Source organism: Ctenocephalides felis, unplaced genomic scaffold (assembly GCF_003426905.1).
Source record: "Ctenocephalides felis isolate EL2017-DRISC unplaced genomic scaffold, ASM342690v1 CF-g0.4_SCAFFOLD_01492, whole genome shotgun sequence".
Classification (NCBI taxonomy): Eukaryota; Metazoa; Arthropoda; class Insecta; order Siphonaptera; family Pulicidae; genus Ctenocephalides; species Ctenocephalides felis.
Window position 1 is genome coordinate 57,079,714 of NW_020537646.1, and position 22,985 is coordinate 57,102,698.

Genomic DNA, 22,985 nt, shown 5'->3' on the forward strand with positions numbered 1-22,985 from the left:
GTTAAGATTTGAACGTAGGAAATGTTTGTTTCATATTTGATTCGGTAGTATGTTGAGTTGAGTGTAAGTCGGATTTGAGTAAACTGCATTTCGGTTTGTTAATCGGACCTCTTGTTTATACTTCTGAGCGTATAAATTTTGATATACGGGACAACCTTTGTAACTCGAAACATGGTCTTGATCACATAAGGTGCATTTGGCTGGAAGATGAGGTTCTTTTTTACACTTTGCAGTCTCATGAAAATCTGAACATTTCAAACAGCGGTGGATATGATGGCAATATGCCTTGGTGTGACCATACTTTTGGCAACGGCTGCATTGTACTATTCGTTTGTGAATTCTAGGTAGTTCAATTTTTATAATTGAGTTTTTAAATTTAGTTATGTTAAACACATACTTGTTATTATCAGCTGGTTCTAAGTCAATGTAGAACAAGTTAAGTGGTTCGTTATCATATTTACTTCTAATATTAGTTATGTTTCTTACTACGTGTCCCGATTTGAGCAGTTCTGATTTTATTTCTTCAATGGATGTTGAATGGTGGATATTTCTACTTACTGCTCAAAATGCTCTTTCTTCTGTAAGTTGAAAAGTGTGAAACTCGGCTTTCTTGGTTATTAATAACTTCACTAGATGTCTATATGAGTCAGAATTTGAGCACTGGATTTTAATTGAATTATCAAGCATGCATTTATAGTAATATTGTTTTTCGTTTAACACTTTTTTTATGTCGTTGAACATGTCGTCAATATCAGAAACGTTTGAAACAAAGATCGGCGGAGGTTTGACAATTTTTTCGGGTTCATTCGACGTGTTTTCTAATACACTGAATCTATTCCTTAGTTCTATTGGAGTTCTAGGATCTTGTGTTTTTCTTTTTTTCGATTTTGAAGCTATTTGCCAAGAAATATCATCTTCTTCCATTGTTATTTCGGTCTCCTCTGAATTCAAATTAGTTGACATTGTGTTAGATTGTATTTTGTTTTTTAATTGGCCTTCATCGAATTCGCAGTCTGAACTTTGAATATTATTATTCTCTTGAAGTGTTTTCATAAATGGAAACTATAATATCACTTAACGTACCCCCATATGGGGATACAATTAGAAAAATATTTAAATTGTGATCACTTTTGTGGATTAATTTCACTTTCACAGTAATGTTTAACCTATGATTATGGATTACTTGCGCGTTTAATTTCGACGCGAGCGCTCTCACAGCACGTCCGTTCGTTACGAGGGTTCAACGAGAACTGTTGTAATGGGGTATGAATGATTAATCATCCCAAAATATTACACGGATTTTCATAAATCTTCCTGAAGTTTGTTCGGGGAATTTTATAAGATTTTTTAATGTTGAAAAAATTACAAAAACTGCTTATCTTTGTTTGACCTTGAAAATATTCGAGGCATAGTTTGACATTAAAAACAAATGAAGACTGTAATCTGCCAAACATTTCCATTCACTTATAGGCTAAGACAATTTTAAAATATAATAAATTCTTGATTATAATTAAGAAAAATGTAATGTCTACATTATTATTGCCAAAAAGCAGCGGAGATGTGCCAAAAATTAAAATATGTAATATAATAAGATAGAGTCAACATGCGTCTGACAGGTGATGCAGTCTGCGCATGGGTCTCACGATTGTGAAATGTCGGTGATTGCGCCTTAAACGTACCCTATTTAAAATTCAATTTGATATATTATTATTTTTTAACTAAACGTTAAAGAAAAATTAAAAGCGCTGTTTGCTAATATCTTCAGAAATATACATTTTAACGAAAATAATGAAATGAATAAAATTATATAAATTAAAATCTTAATAAATCGCTGTTTTGTAGTGTTCTAGGAACATTATTAAGCTCGATGTGGAAATGGTGCTCAAAATAAGCTTAAAATAGACGCATATAATTTTTTTTTTCATTTAAATCAAATAGTTTATGAGTACCACTTCCACCAAAATTAAAAATAATCGTATTCCAACTAAAATTAACTTGGTTTAAGAAATCTTGATGGATTCTAGAAAATACTGTAACTTTAGTACAAACAATTTTCAAAAAACTCATGATTTCATTAAAAAAAATCCATTAAAAAAACAACCAATTTCTCATTATTATATCTCTGAAATTCAAGGTCTTTTTCTGACTAATTATTGGTTTTTATTATTATTTTGTTACACAAATATTGATATAGTTATAATTGTTTCAAAATAAGATAAATTACGGTAAAATTTATGAAAAAAGGTAAGAAAGTTGTAGGTCATTTAATTACATTTAAAATAGTATATTACAAGTTCTGATAAAATCAGAATTAAAAGAGTTATAACCCAATTAATGCCGTGGGTGGTGAAGGAGTGCAAATTGTTTTTACTTCTGAACTTGAGATCAAGATTAGCCTATTTTCAAAATATCAAGCAAATCAAGAGCATAGTAAAAAAATTGCTGGGCACACGCTTCTTTTCTCTCCATTTACTGAAATAATTTTGTTGATCGTAGGTTGAATAGAGCACATGTGAACAGGATTTGACAAATTAATTCAAAATATAAACAAATATAAACTTAAATTATAATGTATACTCAATTATTAGTGAGAAAAATGTAATTTAGATATTAAAATTACTAAAAGCCAGTTAAAATATGGTACGAAATTATAAAATTTATAAGCAACATAATTGAAGCAATTATTTTGGGTAAAAAAAATCAGAGTGATATTGTATCTAAACCGCGAATGCTATATATTAATTCTTTCTAAATTTGTTATACCTTTTAAAAGGTAGAGGAATCAATCAGGGGCGTGATAGAAAATTATAGCTTTCTGAAAGTAAGCAAGAACAACTACGTTTATTTACACAATTTGAATTAAAAAAGTTAAAACAAGTGAATAATTCCATTAGTTGTTAAGACACTAAAATTATTAGACACCTAAATAATTTAATTTTAACTGATTGGTTTCAGAAACCAACTTCTTCTGGTAGCTATATTAATAACTTATCGTTTCAGTCTTGTTCTGTGAAAATTTCCATAATCATATTTCTTAATGATACAGGCTTTCTTGTAAGTAATAAGAAATTCGATTTAGTCCGCTTCATTCCCATAAATATTTCTTATCATTTAATTTTAATCAATAATATAATTCATAGGAGCTTAGAATTTTTAAGCATTTCTAATAATGGATAATAATAATGTAAGCGTGATAAATTTAATTATTTTATCAGTAACCGAAATTTGTTACAGTATGTCAATGGAATTATGGCCATGTCTCATGAAATCGGTCACTTGCCATTTGAAGCAGAGGTCACGGATTTCTTGATGTTTGGTGCAGAAAATCGCGTAACAGTTGTTTGTGATAATACATTGCTGCAGGACACAATACCGCAAGGAAGTTTCGTTGAATTAGCTGGGTTTGTATAATGCAGAAATTACTAATAGCTCGGTCAATTTAAACCTAAAATCAGGGTGAAGGTTACTGAAATTCATAATGGGATGTAACTTGGCAAAATTGTTAAAAATACAATTATAAAAGAAATCTCAAAAGTCCTCATCAATCCGATGCGAGCTAAAAAAATGGCACACGATCAAAGGTAAAAAAAATGAATCTTTTGCGATTTTTAGCTAAATGGTAAGTTTTATCGCAAAATTACCTGAGACAATATTGTAGAGCATAATTATCTACAAAAAATGAACGCATACTTTTTTTGCTCAGGGACATCGTTTCAAAGATATATCACTTTGAAAAGTACGTTTAAACGCCACCTACGAGTTAGTGTGCTTAGCTCGTATTTTTACGTGATTTTGTTTGTTCGGAACATTTGCAATATAATATTTGTGAATTTTGGTTGGTAATAATACAGACGGTAATTATAGAAAAGCCACTAAATTTTTTTATGGGAGTCATAATTTTCAAATGTTTCTACATCTTTTTCGTATCAATTTTCTTGACCTTCTCCTTCTTCTTTTTCTTTTGAAATGAAACTTCTTTAGGTGCGAGTTACGGCAGATAAGAGTCGAGTGCCAATGATTCGTCATTCGCTCTCGATGATATTTCTATACGGTTCGATTGTGATTAGTCGAGATCTGTCGTTGTATGTGTATCGGCGTCAACGTTGTATGCGTCATTTTATGCTTACTTATCTATGGTATGCACTACCTCGTGGCGTTTAAATGTACTTTTCAAAGTTATATATCTTTAAAACGGTGTCCCTGAGCAGAAAAAAAACCATTCATGCATTTTATAGATAATTTTATGCTCTACAATATTTTCTCATGTAATTTTGCGATAAAACTGACCATTTAGCTAAAAATCGCAAAAAGGTCATTTTTTTACTTTGACCTAGTGCCATTTTTTTAGCTCGCATCGGATCGATGAGGTCTTTTGAGATTTCTTTTATAATTGTACAATTATAAAAGAAATCTCAAAAGACCTCATCGATCCGAAATTGTTTAAAATACGTATTTGAAACAATTTTGCCAAGTTACAGCCCATTATGAATTATAGCAACCTTGAATGCGTAAATTGACCAGGCTATAAATTCATATTCATTTTGTGGTGCATTTTGTGCATTCAATTTCATTATTACCTTCCCGTACTACTTATTGTAACCGTCCGAAACCCGAAAATGAATTTTTTTGCATATCTTTGCGTTTTGTGTGTGCGCGCATGTATGGATATAATTTTTTGTCTTCGATTTTGGGCTCACGAATCATCCGATTTGAATTATTCAAAAAGCATTCGATTTCTACTTACAAGAGGACGTACTGATTAGTTTTCGGCAATGGCAGGTCCAGCCGTTTTGGATATGCGGAGCAAAGAATGCATAAATTAGAAATTAATTTTTTGAGTGGACTGACCCTCCCATTTGAATGATTTGACTTATTTAACATTCAACTTATAATGATTGGAAGAAGTGATTAGTTGAGGTGATTTGTTTTTGGTAAAGACAGGTCCAGCCGTTTTAGAGATCCGAAATTGAATATGCAAAAATTGTAGTTTTTGAGAGGACGGCGCATCCGATTTGAGTGATTCGAAAAGCATTTTGCTTGTGTTGACAGTGTGAAATTAGTTTTTGGGATAGGCAATTATTTTTCAAAATTTCAATGGAAGAATTTTTTTTATTAACTTCCCGAAGGAGAACTTTGTTTTCATCAAAAAATTCGATTCACTAATTTTATGTTTCTTTGACGTTTCAAACCATTCTTGGAAAAAGTGTGTGTGCGTGAACATATTTATTGCCATAAATCGACGTTTTCTCAAAAACGGCTAGACTGATTTCAAAAATTTAAAAGCCATTCGATGTATCTCGATGAGGACTATCGTTTGTCAGTTCTGAGGTACGATCGGCCGAACCGTTTCTTTGTAAATCGCAGCAAAGTGAAAAAATTTTTGTTCATGTTTTAGCCCGAATGGATTTTAAAAATTAAAAAACCGTTCGAAAGATACTGGTTGGGAATCGACCTGATGAGTTTTTGGTAAAGTGTTATATTTTTTTCCGACGATTTTTATGATTTTTTTTATGATAGATACCATAGTATTATAGATCATACTAAAATATTACGGCTTTTTAACATTAAAAATTCATCAAAGTTTGCAAAAATTAGTATCGTTTTTTTGACATTCAAATTAGATCTTTGATGAACGTTTTCTCAAAAACGCCTGAATCGATTTCAGAAATTTAAAAGCCATTTGATGTATCTTAATGAAGACTAACGTTTGTCAGTTTTGTGCGACGATCTGCCGAGTCGCTTCTTTGTGATTTAAAAAAAAAGTGTTAAACCTTACGTCCACTTTTAAGCCCATACTACCGAATCGATTTTAAAAAATCAGAAACTGTTCGAAAGATATTATTTGGAAATGATTCTGGTTAGTTTTAGTTGAAAATCTACCGAGCCGTTTTCTTGTAATTAATTTTGAAAAAAATATATAAGCCGATTTTAGAAACTTTTTTTGGCGATACATGTCATGGTCTCATAGAACTTATTGAAATATTACGGCCTTACGACAAGTAGTTTAATTTTAAAAAATCATCAAAGTTTGAGAGAATGAGTAGTATTTTTGACGTTTGTTAAAATTACTAGCTGTAACTGGAATTCTGTCTTAAGGCAATTAAGACATCATGCCTTAAGGCAAATTGCTGGAACTTCCCGTACCAAAAATTATTATTTTTTTAAAAACGATTAACATTTTTGAAAAAAATTTACTTCGAAAAAACTAGATTTTTGAGAAACTATAAATTTGACAAAAAATTACTTTTTTTGAACATTTTTTTTTTTGAAAACAAAATTTTTTTGAAAAGAAAAATGTTTTCTGCATTTTGACATCTTTTGGAAATTCTGAACTTTTTTTCAAAGCAATCGTACTGCTTGAACTGCGTAGAGACAAAATGTCAAAGCGCGCAAGTGCCGCGCCGCCGTCTAACGCATAAGCATTGGTACGGAACCCATAGAAATGTAAAAACAAATATACTTATTGTTAAAATCTCTATAAAATATCTGATAATTTGATGTGCATATGTCTAATGATCGTTTTGAACCGCCGAATGGCATTTTTTTCCGAAAACGCTAGACCTGCCTTCATGAAAATTTGACAAATTCTTCATCTTGTTAATACAAGTAAAATGGTTTTTGAATTATTCAAATCGGATGCTCCGTTCTCTTAAAAACTGAGTTACCGTTTTCGGCACTTTTTGCCCCGTATCTTTGGAATGGCTAGACCTGCCTTCGCCAAAAACTAATCAGCACGTCTCCTTCGAAATCGTCGACAAAAATTTGTATCCGCAAATACATACATACATACACGCACACACACACACATATTTCCATTTTTTCTAAGGTATGCCAAAATGTTCAGAAGGTTTTAAAACGTAAAGATATATAAAAAATTTCATTTTCGATTTTTTTGCGATTACTATAACTTGCCTTACGGGAAGTTAAAAATGAGACGATTAACTAGGTATAACGATAGAGTACTTGGTTTATATATGTTTATATATGTGGTTTGTGTTGATTGTATATTATCATGTTTCGATATCGTCTTGTAATTGTAATGTTGTTATGTGTGTAATAATAAGAAATTAAGTTGAAGTTAATGAACGTTATAAAAGTGCAATGAACGGTTTAAAAGTGCAATGAACGGTATAAAAGTTTTTTTTTTGACAAATAATGGGACTATACATTTGGTTAGAACTGTTTGTGTTATAATCATGATAGTCCCGTGAAAAATTAAATGTGATATATGCGACTATAATATTGGGACTTTGCAATCTGATTAGTGGTACAGAGCCACAGGTTGGAGTTTGTCAACGATGCTATCCGAAAGAGAGAAAAGCTGGGGCGGCACTAAGAATGAATTTTGAAAGAAAAAAATGGATGTGTGTATGTATGTATGGATACAGTTTTTTGTCTATGATTTCCTGTGCACGGATAAATCGATTTGAATTATTCAAGAAGCATTCGATTCCCATTTATTAGGAGACGTTTTTAATAAAGATAAGTCTAACCGTTTCGAAGATACGGAACAAGAAGTGCTGAAAATAGAAATTCGGTTTTTTGAAATTATATTGATTCAAAAAATATACGATTAGTGTTGACGGGAAGACATACTGATTTTTTTTGCAGAGGCAGGTCCAGCCGTTTTAGAGATATGAAACAAAAGTGTAAAACTCAATAGCTCAATAGAGAACGAAACATTCGATAAAAATGAAAAAAAAAACATTCGACAGTATTGACGGGAAATATGCTGAACAGTTTTTTTTTGCAAAGGCAGTTCCTGCCGTTTCGGAGATACGGGGCCAAAGTGACAAACAGCTAGTTATTGAGGGTTCAAGTTATCTGATTAAAATAATTCAAGTTTGCTTGAAGCGTCCGATTTGAAAGATTCTTCGTTGAAAATATGAATCACCATTTTGGCACTTTTTGCCCTGTATCTCCAGAACGGCAAAACCTGCCTCTGCAGAAAACTAATCAGCACGTCTCCTCATTAATAGAAATCAAATGTTTTTTTAATTACTCAAATCGGTTATTCCAGACTGTCGAAAACGTCGAGGTTGGTTTGTGTTCTTGACGTCGAGGAAAAATTGTATCCGCACATACATACACACACGCACACACACACACACATAAATCCAATATTTCTATGGTTTGCCAAGATAATCAAAACCCTTTGAAACGTAAAGATATATAAAAAAATTATTTCCGATTTTTTTGCGATTACTATAACTTATCCTACGAAAAGTGGAGCGCAAAGGGTAAGAAACCTGTTATGCAGTTTTTGAGGGAACAGATCATTCGATTCGATTAATTCGAAAAACATTTTGCTTGAGTAAATGATGGCGTGCAAAAAAATGCATTAATAGAAAATTTAGTAATTTTGAAAATTAAAAAAAAATCTATATTTTCAAAAAAATTTAAAGTTTCAAAAAATTAAAAAAGAAATAAATTTACCAAAATTTGAGATTATTTTGAGAATTTCAAAAAAAAACCCGAAAATTTTCAAAAATTTCCAAATTCTAAAAATATTAAAAAAACCTTTTTTTTCAAATTCCAAAGAATTTAAAACTTCTAAAAAAATATCAAAATTTTGAAAAAAATTGTGAATTATCAAAAAAAATCTAAATTATCAAAAAAATCAAATTAAAAAAAAGGACTCTTGTAAACAAAGACATAAGTTGGTCTGAAAATACGCTCGTCGCCCAATTTAAAAATCTCTTATAAGTTTACAGTATATAATAAATAATCTATTTGAAATTATTCAAAACAACTATTGATTATTTTCATTCTTCGAATGTTTAATTACGGTACGGCAAGTTTCTGCAATTTGCATAAAGCACATGCCATGCACCACTAGTTATTTTTTGCGATTACTATAGCTTACCCTATGAATGGTAAAAACTTTAACTTTGAATTGTACCATACAAAAAAACTAATAGTTTGTGCTATAAATAATATAAATTAATCTTCGATGTATTTAAAATTCACATAAAAAACTAGCAAGGCTCATTATATGTAAACGTAAAAAAATATATTTGGTCTAAAATGTTTTAAATTTTAAGTAATATGCAAGTTTTATACTTTATATATTAATTTTAAATTTACAATTCAGTAGAAAAATGTATAAATTTCATTTGCGTTATTGTAATTATAAGGAATATCACTTCACTCTATCAGTCCGTAGGGTAACTAACAAAAACTCATTTTTTGGCAAAATTCTTTAATTCATTCAATATAGTTTTCTTCGAAGACGATATTCCAATTATAGCGAACTTCGAACTTTTCGAAAATGTATAATTGTAATAAGAAATATTATATAATTATAGTATAATATAATTGTAATACGAAACCATTGTTGTAATACGATTTGTACTTATCCACAAAATTCGGACATCATCTCATCATTTGGCAAACATTTCTTTAGAGCGAGCACATTTTTGAGATCTAAGAACAGGATATGGTTGCAGGGAAACAAATCTAGACAATATAGTGAGTTGCGAAGCGATTCGGAGCCGAATTCATGTTTTTTTGGCCGCTGTTTTCATGGATTTGGTGCGTTGTCATGATGTCCAGCACGGTTTTCTTTTTTAAATAGAGCCGTTTTTCCGATAATGATCTTCAAATGTTCCAACAACGTTATACAATAGTCACTGTTGATGGTTTGGTCTTTTTCAAGATAATTGATAACTAACAATTTTTGCGTTTTCGAAAAAACTAAAGTCATAACCTTGCATTTAATACAAGCGAGACTTTGGCAGCAATGGTATTTTTACCAATCAAAAATTGCTTTGAATTCATGGTTTCGAAAAACTCAAAAGTAGCGTCACTCGAATCTCTTTAACTTGTAAACTAATCTTTCGATTGACATGAAATTTTGACATATATCTTTTTAAAGTTGTTGCTTCCTACAAATTATATGGATGATTACATAACTACATCATCTATGTGTTATCCTATGGATTCATTGCGTGACGTTATATATCCTCAGTTGAAGTCCTTCTCCATCTTATCTTAATGTAAACATTTCTATGTGGATTGAGCGATAAGATCGTCACGGTATATTATACGAATGAATAAATATATATAGAAATTATTATTATTTCATTCTATTTAAAACGATTGTAAACTAGTGGTGCATGGCATCGTGCCTTAAGGAAAATTGCTGGAACTTGCCGTACCGTAACAAAATGATCGAGGAATATTAAATGTTTTCAAATAGATTTTCATAAATATTGTAACATTGTTTATTATTTATAGAAATTATAAACTGAATTGCAAAGTTGAAATTATTTGTTTAAAGTATATTAGAACTTCAGTCAGAATTAAAATTAAAATCTGAATTATTTTCGATATACAAAAAAAAAATTGAAAACAAAAATTATTTTTTTCCAAAAGCAATTATTTTGTTGAAACAAGCAGAAAGTTTTTTGAATAATTCAAATCGGACGCTTAGTTCTTTCAAAAACTGAATTTTTTGCACATTTAGCTCTGTATCTTCGAAATGGCTGGATCTGCCTTTGCTAAAAACGAATCCCCTCCCAATAATTACAAATTGAATGTTTTTTAGATCATTCAAATCGGATACACCGTTCTCTCAAAAACTCGATTTGTATTTTCTGCACTCTTTATTTTGTATCTCCGTAACGGCTGGACCTGCCTTTGACAAAAACTAATCAGCACATCTCCTTGTCAATAGGATTCGAATGTATTTTGAACTATTCAAATCGGTATATCCGTTCGCCCGAAAACGTGGACGAAAAAATGCGGACATACAATACACACACACACACGCACACACATCAATTTTTTCTGAGGCATGCGAAAAATGTTCAGAAGCCTTAAAAACGTCGAGAAATGCAAACATTTTCATTTTCGGCCTCATTGCTATAACTACCTTACGAGAAGTTAATAATTATTGATCAATGTTTATTGATTATTAATTTTTTTGCTCGAATATGTAATATTGGTACGGAATGTTCCAGAAATTTGCCTAAGGCACATGTCATGCACTACTAGTTATTTTTTGCGATTAATATAGCTTACCCATGCAAAAAAATTGTTTGTGTTGTAAATAATATAAATTAATCTTCGATGTATTTAAATTTCACGCTAAAAACTAGCAAGGCTCATTCAGGGCACACATTTCAATTATTCGATTAGAACTTTCTTAGTTATAGTTGCAGATTATATAAACTAGTGGTGCTTGCATCGTACCTTAAAACAAATTGCTAGAACTCCCGTATTCTAACTTAAAAAATTTGCAAGTTTTTTGCAAACTTTAAAAAAATTGAGAATCGTAAAATTTTTGAAAAGATTTATCTTTTCGTTTGAACAATCACAAAAGATACGGCTACAAACTCAAAAAATTTACACCCATACTTTCCAAGATCATACGGCCTTTCTAAAATACACAAAACAAGCTTATCGTATAGACCGATCGTTTCATACATAAATTGCCCGCTATACAAATGATCAAAATACATTAGTAACATCTTAGTAACAATCACAAAACAGTCCCCATATTAAATAAAAAATTCGTTCGAGCTCGTCGAACATCTCAATAACATTTTCATATTTAATAATTATAAACTAATTAGCTTAGATGTTGTATCCTCATTTACAAATATTCACTCGACTTAATACTAGATGCCATTATTATCAGATGGAGTGAAATCAGTCATCATACCTACATTGGTTTAGAGAAGTCACCAAATTCATTGTCTTCAACAGCTTTTTTGAATTTAATGGATCCTTTTATTACTAATTTTTGGCACCCCAATGGGATCGCCCGCATCTCCCTCATTAGTAGAAGTTTCCTTACAACTAATAGAAAACAAAATATTTAAAAATTATAATAAACAAATCTTTTATTGCCGCTATGTAGACGATATTATTACTTGTATTCCGGAAGAAGACATTAGCATTGCTACCAATAATTTTAACAATTCGGAAAAAAACTACAATTTACTGTGGAATTAGAGATAACGAATTCGATTAGCTTTCTAGACATCAGACTAATACGTACAAACGACCACCGACTAATTACTAACTGGTACAAGAGACCAATTAGCTCTGGACGCTACATAAATTATCATTCATACCACCCTCTTAAAATGAAAATAGCAACATTAATAAATTTAACAGACCTCGCCATACTGCTATCTAAAAAATATTTCTGGGACACCAACATTGACCTGGTGATAAGCACATAAATAATAACTCTTACCCTATAAATATAATTGACTCAGTAATAAATAACAGGCACAACTACATTTTCATGAAACAAAACGACCTCACCGACAATAAAAACCGTTTAGACTTGGAGTCATATACTGATGTCATTTGCCTACCGTATATATAAGATTTGTATTTTTCGTGAAAAAAACTGTGACATTTTGTTGGTATGTAACTGCGATACAACCCTTAGTTACATTTTTACACAAATTAAATCTAAGTTTAATTCTGACCGCCCCAGAAACTTAGTATATCAGATTAATTGCTCTAATTGCGAATTTTTTTATATCGAAGAAAAAATGTTTTGTTCGATAGAAGTATTGCGTGGTCACTCATGTTTATTATAGTATGTATTTTCATTTTGAGTAGATGATAAGAAAAATAATTAAGGTAACGGCCAGAGTTAGTTGGTTTTTGACACGAATTTGTAATTAGTTTGATATCAGGAGTACGTATAAGTTTTATGTCTAAGAAACTTGTCGAGTTCATTGTCTCCAATTTCACAGTAAATTTTATTCTTTTATTGACGTTATTAAATTGATCACTAGGGGTACAAGTGGTAATGTCATCTGCATAACGGTAAAAAAATATGTTAATTGTAATTTTTAAAAATTGTAGTTTCAAGAATTGTAAAGTAATTCTGCGAGAGATGGACTTGCTTGGGTCCCCATTGGCGCCCCAAAATAGAAAGAGCCATTGAATTCAAAATAAGCGTTAGAGACAATAAACTTGACAGTTTTTTCTGAACCAGTGCAGAAATAAAGAAGTCAAAGAAGAAATTTAATTCCATCGGGTTGTTATAGCAACTAAAATAAGGTCAAGGGGTACATTAGTAAAAAGTAAAACTTCGTCTAAGCTAATTAGTTTGTAGTTGTCTGATATATTATTTATCTTGGGTTAAAAGTCAGTAACGAGTTCATAAGAATGTTTTATGCAGTGTAGTACTTGTTTTGTTATTGTATTTATAATGTTACTTATGTATTTCGAGAGATTATATAGAGGGGTATTAATGTCTGAAAGTATTGGTCTAAAAAGCAAATTAGTTTTGTGGATTTTGGGAAGGCCGTAAAATCTGGGGAAATATTGATAAGTTTTTTTTCAGAAGTTGTTTCATTAGTTAGTTGTTCGTTTGCTGTAAGTTTGTCTAAATATTTATGGCACGTACGGTTTATGTAGTCAGTTGGATCGTTATTGGTAATTTTGTAAGTATTAGTATTAAGTAATAATTCAGATATTTTATTTATATAGTCTTGCTTATCTATGATAACAGTGATGTTGCCTTTTTCCGATTTAATGACGACTATATCCGGGTGATTTTTGAGAAATATTTTGCATGCTTTCAGGTCTCTAAAATATTATCGTAGTTTTTATTTTTGGTATTAAATGAGTTAATATGTGAGATGAATAACTGTCTTAGATATGTTACACAAACTCCAAGCTGACAACATGTTTGTTTGGATAAACTTTTTTATAACAAAATATATTATTTATTTTTATTTTTATTCTAATTCTACAATTATTTAAAATTTATCATAACTCGACGTTTTAACAAATGTTGTTTCGTATTTTTTTTCGTGCTATTTCGTGTGTTTTTGTGTTTTTTTTTTCAAATCTATTTGTATGCACTGAAGATGGGTCAAATCAAGACCCGAAACGTATGTTTTCTTAATAAAAACATTTTCTTTCAATAAAACTGTTTTTAATTACTAGATGGATGCCCAAGAATAATTTTATCATATTATTTCACCATGTGAAGAAAAACCTCTCGCTTTATATATATACTAGATGACCCGACAGACCTTGTCCTGTACCCACATCTACATTTTTCAAATATCCTATACTAATTTTCACACCATTCAGTTAAAAATAATGATTATTGTTTTTCGAATTACTATTTGCATAAATATGAGTGATGTTAAATGTAGAACTGCTTCAAATAAAATTATGATTCTCAATTCCAAAAGTTACACTTTAATTATCCCTTTAACAAATATTAAAATATGTTCAATAAAATTGTATATTAAAAAATTATACACTGCAATTAATAGAACAAATTTATTTCCAATAGCTCAATTTATTTTAAAGCCAATGGTTATCCAATAATTTTAGTCACACCTGTAATGTATAAATGAATGATTTTTTGTTTATTCACGGCCAAAACATTGATTTTCCAAATTTATCACAAGAAAAATCGTCTGCCTTTGTGATTTATAGCATAAGATATACGTATTGGAAATTGAAGTCTTTTAAAAGGTATAACATATTTAGAAAGAATTAATATATAGCATTAGCAGTATAGGTACAATATCACCTTGAATGTTTCTACCCAAAATAATTGCTTCAAAAATGTTGCCAATAATTTTTATAATTTCGTACCATATTTTAACTGGCTTTTAGTAATTTTAATATTTAAATTACATTTTTCTCATGTATAATTCAATATACATTATTACTTAGGTTCATATTTGAAGTGAATTAATTTGTCAAATCCTGTTCACATGTTCTCTATTCAACCTACGATAAACAAAATTATTGCAGTAAATAGACAGGAAAAAAGCGTGTGCTCTGCGAATTTTTTTACTATGCTCCAATTTGCTTGATATTTTGGAAATAGGCTAATCTTAATCTTAAGTTCAGAATTGAAAACAATTTGCACTCCTTCACCACCCCGGCATTAATTGGATTATAACTCCTAATTCTGATTTTATCAGAACTTGTAATATATCATTTTAATGGTAATTAAATGACCTACAACTTTCTTTATCATAAATTTTAACGTAACTTCGCTTGAAAGCTTGAAAGACACTCTGGTTTACTGCCGCGCAATCTTTAAACAATTATAACTCTATCAATTGAATTTCAGAGATATATTAATGAGAAATTGTTTTTTGTTAATGGATTTTTTTCATGAAATCATGAGTTTTTTTGAAAATCGTTTGCACTAAAGCTATGGTTTTTTCTAAAATCCATGAAGATCTCTTAAACACAGTTAATTCTGGATGGAATACGATTATTTTTAATTTTGGTGGAAATGGCACTCATAAACTATTTGATTTAAATGAAAAAAACATTGTATGCGTTTTTATTTGCATGATAGCTCACTCATTTTACATGCAGAAATACTCATTTTAAATAAGTATATAAGAGGACTATAAAACCCCATTTTCATATCTAGCCTAATATTGTTTCTAGAACACTATAAAACAGTGATTTATTAAGATATTAATTTATATAATTTTGGTCATTTCATTATTTTTGTTAAAATGTATATTTCTGAAGTTATTAGCAAACAACGCTTTTAATTCTTTTTTAACATTTTTTTTTAACATTTAGTTAAAAAATAACAATCTGTCAAATTGAATTTTAATATAAGGTATGTAATTACATTGAACTGATATTTCACAAACGTGAGACGTATGCGCAGAACTGCATCACTTGTCAGACGCATGTTGATTCTACTTTATTATATTATTTTAATTTTTGGCACATCTCAGCTGCTTTTCTGCAATAATAATGTAGACATTACATTTTCCTTATTTATAATCATGAATTTATTATATTTTAATATTGTCTTAGCCTATAAGTGAATAGAAATATGTGGCAAATGACGGTCTTCATTTGTTTTTAATGTCAAACTAAGATTCAAATATTTTCAAGGTCAAACAATGACAAGCGTTTTTTTGTAATTTTTTCCATTTATTTCTACAATCTTACTATATTTCTATGAATCTAAAAATTCTATAAAATTTCCCGAACTAACTTCAGGAAGATTCATGAAAATCGGATTATAGTTTAGGAGGATTAATCATTTATACATAGTTACAGAAGAATTTTATATATAAGATATATATATATATATATATATATATATACTAGCTGACCCGACAGACGTTGTTCTGTACCCACGTCTATAATTTTTCACTATTTTATACTAATATTTACTGCTTAGTTAAAAATAATAATTACTGTTTTTTGAATTACTATTTACACCAATATATGAGTGATGTTGAATGTAAAACTGTTTCAAATATAATGATTGTTCTCAATTCCTACAGTTAACACTTTAATTATTCATTTAACAAAAAATGTTCAATAAAATTGTATATTAAAAATTATACACTGCGATTTATAGAACAAATTTATTTCCAATAGCTCAATTTATTTTATTGCATTTAAGGGTTATATAGTATTTTCAGTCATACTTGTAGATGTGGATGTATAAATGAATGATTTTTTGTTTATTCACGAATAAAACATTGATTTTCCAAATTTATCACACTAAAAATGATCGTCTGCCTTTGTGATTTATGGTCATAGCATAAGATACACGTGTTGAAAATTGAAATCTTTTAAAAAGTACAACAAATTCAGAAAGAATTAATATATAGCATTCGCGGCAAAGGTGCAATATCACCTTTTATTTTTCTACCCAAAATAATTGCTTCAATAATGTTGCCTATAGTTTTTATAATTTCGTACCATATCTAACTGGCTTTTAGTAATTTTAATATCTAAATTATATTTTTTTTCTCTAATAAATCAATATACATTATTGCTTAAGTTTATATTTGAAGTGAATTAATTTGTCAAATCCTGTTCACATGTGCTCTATTCAACTTACGATCAACAAAATTATTGCTCTGTGAAGTTTTTTACTGTGCTCCAAATTACTTGATATTTTGGAAATAGGCTAGTCCTTATCTTAAGTTCAGAAATGAAATCAATTTGCACTACATCACCATCCACCGCATTAATTGGGACTTTGGTCGTTTCTAACTAAAAAAAAAACAAGTGCATGTCAGATTGAATTTTACGGTTTATTATAATTGCATGAAAAGCTTACAAAAGTGTACAGAAAATTAAATAATTGCTTATTTAAACCATTCATAATCGAGACTCTAATGTGCGTTTGTGGAATCAAAAAAATGTCCTACATTTTAATCAAGATTTAGAAGCAAAAATGGAATCGGACTGTAAACCAACAGAAATCCCAAAACTACGAAGGGCCGTAATTGGATCGAGCAAATTTAGCAAGATTCCTCGCGAAGAAGGTCGGACCAATATGTTTACATCGGAAAATATCTCGCTGAGTTCAACTTCATCAGTTTCTGACTCAATGCAGGAAGTATTATCATCTAGTAATAATGCATCTACAAGTCTCTCTCATCCACAATCTGATGTCAAGAAACCTCCTAATTTATGGCAAGTAGTCAATTTCAAAAAAAGAAAAACATCATTTGAACCATTAGGAATAGATGTCAAAATTCAAAACAGATTTTTGGCCCTTTCAACAATAGACACAGCTAACGATGACAACTCAGTTAAACCGGCTCCAGTCAGTAATCCCCCTCTAATATTTATTTACGGAGTTGACGATATTAATGATATGTCAAATCAATTAAATGAAATAATTCCGCACGATCAATATTTCCTGAGAAGTTTAGCTAACAATACATTTTAAATCCTGTGTAATTCTGTAGACCATTTTCGAACTTTATCCAGACATTTAAAAGAAACTAATGCTGTATATCATACATATCAATTGAAAGAAGAGAAGGCTTATAAGGTTGTTCTTAGAAATGTACACTTTTCAACAAGCACAGAGTCAATTAAATTAGAACTATTAAAACAGGGTCATGTCGTACGTAATATCCTAAATATTAGACATAGAATAACAAAAGAACCTCTTAATATGTTTTTTGTTGATCTGGAACCAAATAGAAATAACAAAAATATTTATAACATTTACAAATTATTCAACTGCATTATACGCGTCGAACCACCGAGAAAGTCTAATAACATTATACAATGCACTCGCTGTTATTTTTGCGACGGTGCTCATCCAGCTAATTATCGCGGTTGCTCTTACTTCCAAAAAATCAAAGAACAAACAAACATAACTCCAGTAAATCAATCAATCATAAATTCAAATCCAAATAACCAAAATTTTAAAAATACTAATAATCTAAACAACATTTCTCCGGCCTTGAAGCCAACAATTCATGGCTCTTTCTATGCAGACATTGCAAAAAACAATTATTCTGCTTCTAATCATTCACTATCAAATCCCGAATCTGATTCTCTAGAAACATTTATTTTAGAATTTAAAAATGTCTTCAATCAGCTTATACAACAGAACACCGTTATAATAAATATGTTATCCACGTTAGTCAATAACATAAACAATGGCAAAAATAATTAAAATTGCTGAATGGAATGCCAACGGTTTATTACCTCACAAAAATGAAGTAGAATGTTTTTTAAAATTAAACTTAATAGATATCTTATTAGTCTCAGAATCACACTTCACTAAAAAAAACTTCTTTAAAATTTATAACTACACTACTTATAATTCAAATCACCCAAGTGGCAGGGCTCGCGGCGGTTCGGCTATATTAATCAAAAATAATATAAAGCATTTTGTTCTACCAAATATTTGTAATTTTTTACAAGCAACTCAAATTTCTGTTGAAACAAATTTATATAATTTTTGTGTTTCTGCTGTTTATTGTCCACCAAGATTCAAAATTTCTTGTGCTCAGTTTTCTTCATTTTTCTCTCAATTAGGTAATAAATTTATCATTGGTGGTGACTTTAATTGTAAACATATTGCCTGGGGTTCTAGACTGACTACAGCCAAAGGTAAGATACTTCATGCAGCCATCGGGCAAAATAACCTCTCCTTTATTTCAACTTGCAGTCCAACATATTGGCCTTCTGACCCTACTAAAGTTCCAGACCTTTTAGATTTTTTTATTGTAAAAGGTATCGATCATTCAAATCTTAATATTGAATCTAGTTACGATCTCTCTTCAGATCATTCTCCAATACTTGTGACGTTTAGCACATTTCCTACTCCAGCTATCAACAATCATATTCTACACAACAATCTTTCTAACTGGACTGAATTTAAATCCATACTTGATTCAAAATTATTTCCAAAAGTTAGGCCTACAAGCGCAATTGATATAGAGAATAAAATAGAATATTTTTCTGAGATTGTACGTGAAACAACCAAGCAGATAACCCCGAATATTATTCCAAGAAATGATAATCTAATAATTCCACAAGAGATTAAGAAGCTAATTGCACAGAAACGAAGAGCAAGACGTACCGGCAACATTCTCATCTACCTACGGATAAGACATCCCTTAATCATCTCAATAACACGCTGAGGAAAAAAATGAAAGAATGGAAGAATTGTACATTCAGGTCGTATTTATTGCAGCTAAATAGGTACGATAATTCCATATGGAAACCAATCAAGAACAAAAGTAAACCCCTACTACAAAACCCTCCTCTGAAAATAACTAACCAAAACGGTTTCATTTGGGCAAAAAGCAACGAAGAAAAAGCGGAGGCATTTGCTGATCATCTAAGTAGCATTTTTAGCGCTCGAAATATTTCCCAGAATAATTTAATTAACAATTTCGTAAAACAACCCATTCATTCTACACCGTTCGGACATTTTTCACCAATTGATGTCTTATGTGAAATTAAAAGGATGAAAAATAGATCTTCGCCGGGTATGGACAAGATTACTCCAAAAATGTTAAAAGAATTGCCTACAAAAGGTATTTTATATATAACGAATATTTTCAACGCCATTTTTCAATATAGTTATTGGCGCACAGCGTGGAAGACTGCAGAAATTATTATGATCGCTAAACCAAACAAAAACCACCACACTGCTAGTTCATACCGTCCTATCAGTCTTTTATCGATATTATCGAAAATTTTAGAGAGACTTTTGTTGCAGAAATTGTCAGAAGATCATCCGAATGATAGTTGGATTCCTCACCACCAGTTTGGCTTCAGAAAAAATCACTCTACAATTCAACAATGCAACAGAACGGTGTCTCGTATTGATGAAGCTATGAATAGAAAGGAACACAGCGTAGCCGTATTCTTAGATGTCAACCAGGCTTTCGATAAGGTTTGGCACTCAGGACTCCTATATAAAATCAAAACAACTTTTCCAAACTACTTCAATATCTTAAGCTCATATTTGCTTAATAGAAAATTTAGAATCAAAATTAAAGATGTGACTTCGAGCATCAGAAATATAGAATGCGGGGTACCACAGGGCAGTGTGCTAAGCCCTGTACTTTATCTTCTTTTCACAAACGATATGCCCACAGATGATCTTCTAACCATATGCACTTACGCCGATGACATAGCAATTATTTCATGCAATTCCGATATTAGAACAGCAACTTGTCAGTTACAAAATTATTTATCTAGTCTCGAAAAATGGTTTTTAGATTGGAATATCAAAATCAAAATCGAAAAATCTCAGCACATAATTGTTTCTCTAAAACACCACAACAGTCCACCTATCATCATGAACAATTCAATAATTCCACTATGCTATTCTGTTAAATATTTAGGCATGCACATTGATTCGAAATTGACATGGAGAACGCACATTGAATATAAAAAGAAACAAATCCAACTGAAAATAAAAGATTTTTACTGGCTTTTCGGGAGGAAATCTGAAATCTCTCTCGATAACAAGGTACTTTTGTATAAAACAATCATAGTGCCCATTTGGACTTATGGAATCGAACTATGGGGTTGCTCATGCAAATCTAACATAAACATCATTCAAAGGTGCCAGAATAAAATTCTGCGTATCCTTACTAATGCGCCTTGGTATATTTCGAATTTTTGCCTACATAAGGATTTGAAAATCTCAACAGTCAACGAAATGATCAAGATTAGAAGTTCATCTTTCAACAACAAATTAATCCAGCATACAAATCCTACAATTCAAGCGATTTAGAGACCGATAAAGAGATTGAGCAAGAAATGGCCTTCCGATCTACCAAACACCTAGCCCAATGTCTGCACGCGTCCTGACGTAGTACATCATCACGTCATCGTTTATTTATGTTATTATTTTTGTATTACTGTTTTAATTTAATTTTTATTTTAACTTTTTTCATTTTATATTCAATGTATTGCATTTTTTGTTTTTTTGTATTTTTTTTTTGCTCATATCAATTTTGTAAATAAGACATTAAAGTCTTGATTAACAAAAATAAATTGTAACAAAAAAAAAAAAAAAAAATTGGATTATTACTCTTTTAATTCTGATTTTATCAGAACTTGTAATACACTATTTTAAACTATCACAAATTTTACCGTAACTTCTCTTATTGTGAAACGGCGAAGGGTTAAAGGGCTCGAAAGACCTCTGGTTGGATAGCCGCGCACTCCTTAATCAATACCTCTATCAATATTTGTGTAATGGAAAAATAATAAACAACAATAATCAGTCAGAAAAATACCTCGAATTTTCATATATATATATATACTTTTATACGTATTCTTTCAGAGATATTATAAAGAGAAATTGGAAGTTTTTTTTAACGTTTTTTTTTCATGAAATCATGAGTTTTTTGAAAATCGTTTGTACTGAAGTTGTGGTATTTTCTAGAATCCATCAAGACCTCTTAAACCAAGTTCATTCTAGATGGAATACGATTATTTTTAAATTTGGTGGAAATGGCACTGAAAAACTATTTGATTTAAATGAAAAAACATTATATGCGTCTTTTATTTGCATGATAGTTTACTCATTTTACACGCAGAAGTACTCATTTTAAAGCTTATTTTGAGCACTATAAAAACCCATTTTCATATCTAGCCTAATAATGTTTCTAAAACACTATAAAATAGCGATTTATCAAGATTTTAATTGATATAATTTTGTTCATTACATTTTTTTGGTTAAAATGTATATTTTTGAAGATATTAGCAATAAATTATGAAAAACGCAAAAAAGAAACAAATTTTCAGTAGCCAGTAACTTGAAAAGTATTTGCTTTTTTGAAAAAAATTATTAAACATTTTTCTTTTATAATTAGTTCTTTTATCGATACCCGACGTTATATTGAAAAAAGTAAAATTACACCACTGAAAAGAAATGTCATCCACCCGAGAAGTGGTAAAGGAGTTTAAATTGTTTTCCCTTCTGAAGAGTAAGATGAACCTAGTTCCAAAATTCCAAACGAAATGCAAAACAGTAAAAAAAGTTCAGACCGAAAGCGCTCCATTGAGTAAATATTCCGTACCCAATGACAAACATATGAATTTTTGACACAATGAAATTTCTAAATTTTTTTTTTGTATTGTGACTTAGTATAGTAAGGCAAAACGATTGCAAATTGAATATTTTTGAGCGCAATCACTTATGGCTCGTCTCCTTTGCACGAATTCGTACGGCGAATCTGTTCGCAAAGTGCGCAAACAAAATTATTGCAAGCAAAAGCAAATCACACGTACGTTGAGAACACGATTCGCCGTGCGCGTCAGACGCATGCGCAGACTGTCAGACGCATGTTATATTATTTGCATCTTATATTAATTTAATTTTTGGCACATCTCAGCTGCTTTTCGGCATTAATAATGTAGACATTACATTTTCCTTATTCATAATCATGAATTTATTATATTTTAATATTGCCTTAGCCTATAAGTCAATAGAAATGTTTGGCAAATGACAGTCTTCAATTGTTTTTAATGTCAAACTAAGCTTCAAATATTTTCAAGGGCAAACAATGATAAGCGGTTTTTTGTAATTTTTTCTATTTATTTCTACAATCTAACTATATTTCTATGAATCAAAACATTCTAGAAAATTTCCCGAACAAACTTCAGGAAGATTCATGAAAATCCGAATTATAGTTTAGGAGGATTAATGAAACTTACATTGTTACAGAAGAATTTTATATATAAGATATATATATATATATAAATATATT

At 30.3% G+C, this 22,985-nt stretch overlaps 1 protein-coding gene across 1 annotated transcript in view; it reads left to right on the forward strand.

Annotated features, from left to right (window-relative positions):
- Window positions 1-22,985, forward strand: part of LOC113371439 (beta-glucuronidase) — a gene marked incomplete at its 3' end in the record, with an annotated part of 608,953 nt that overhangs the window by 140,213 nt on the left and 445,755 nt on the right. The window contains 1 exon segment of the mRNA XM_026612065.1: window positions 3,235-3,382. Coding sequence (XP_026467850.1) covers window positions 3,235-3,382 — 148 coding nt within the window.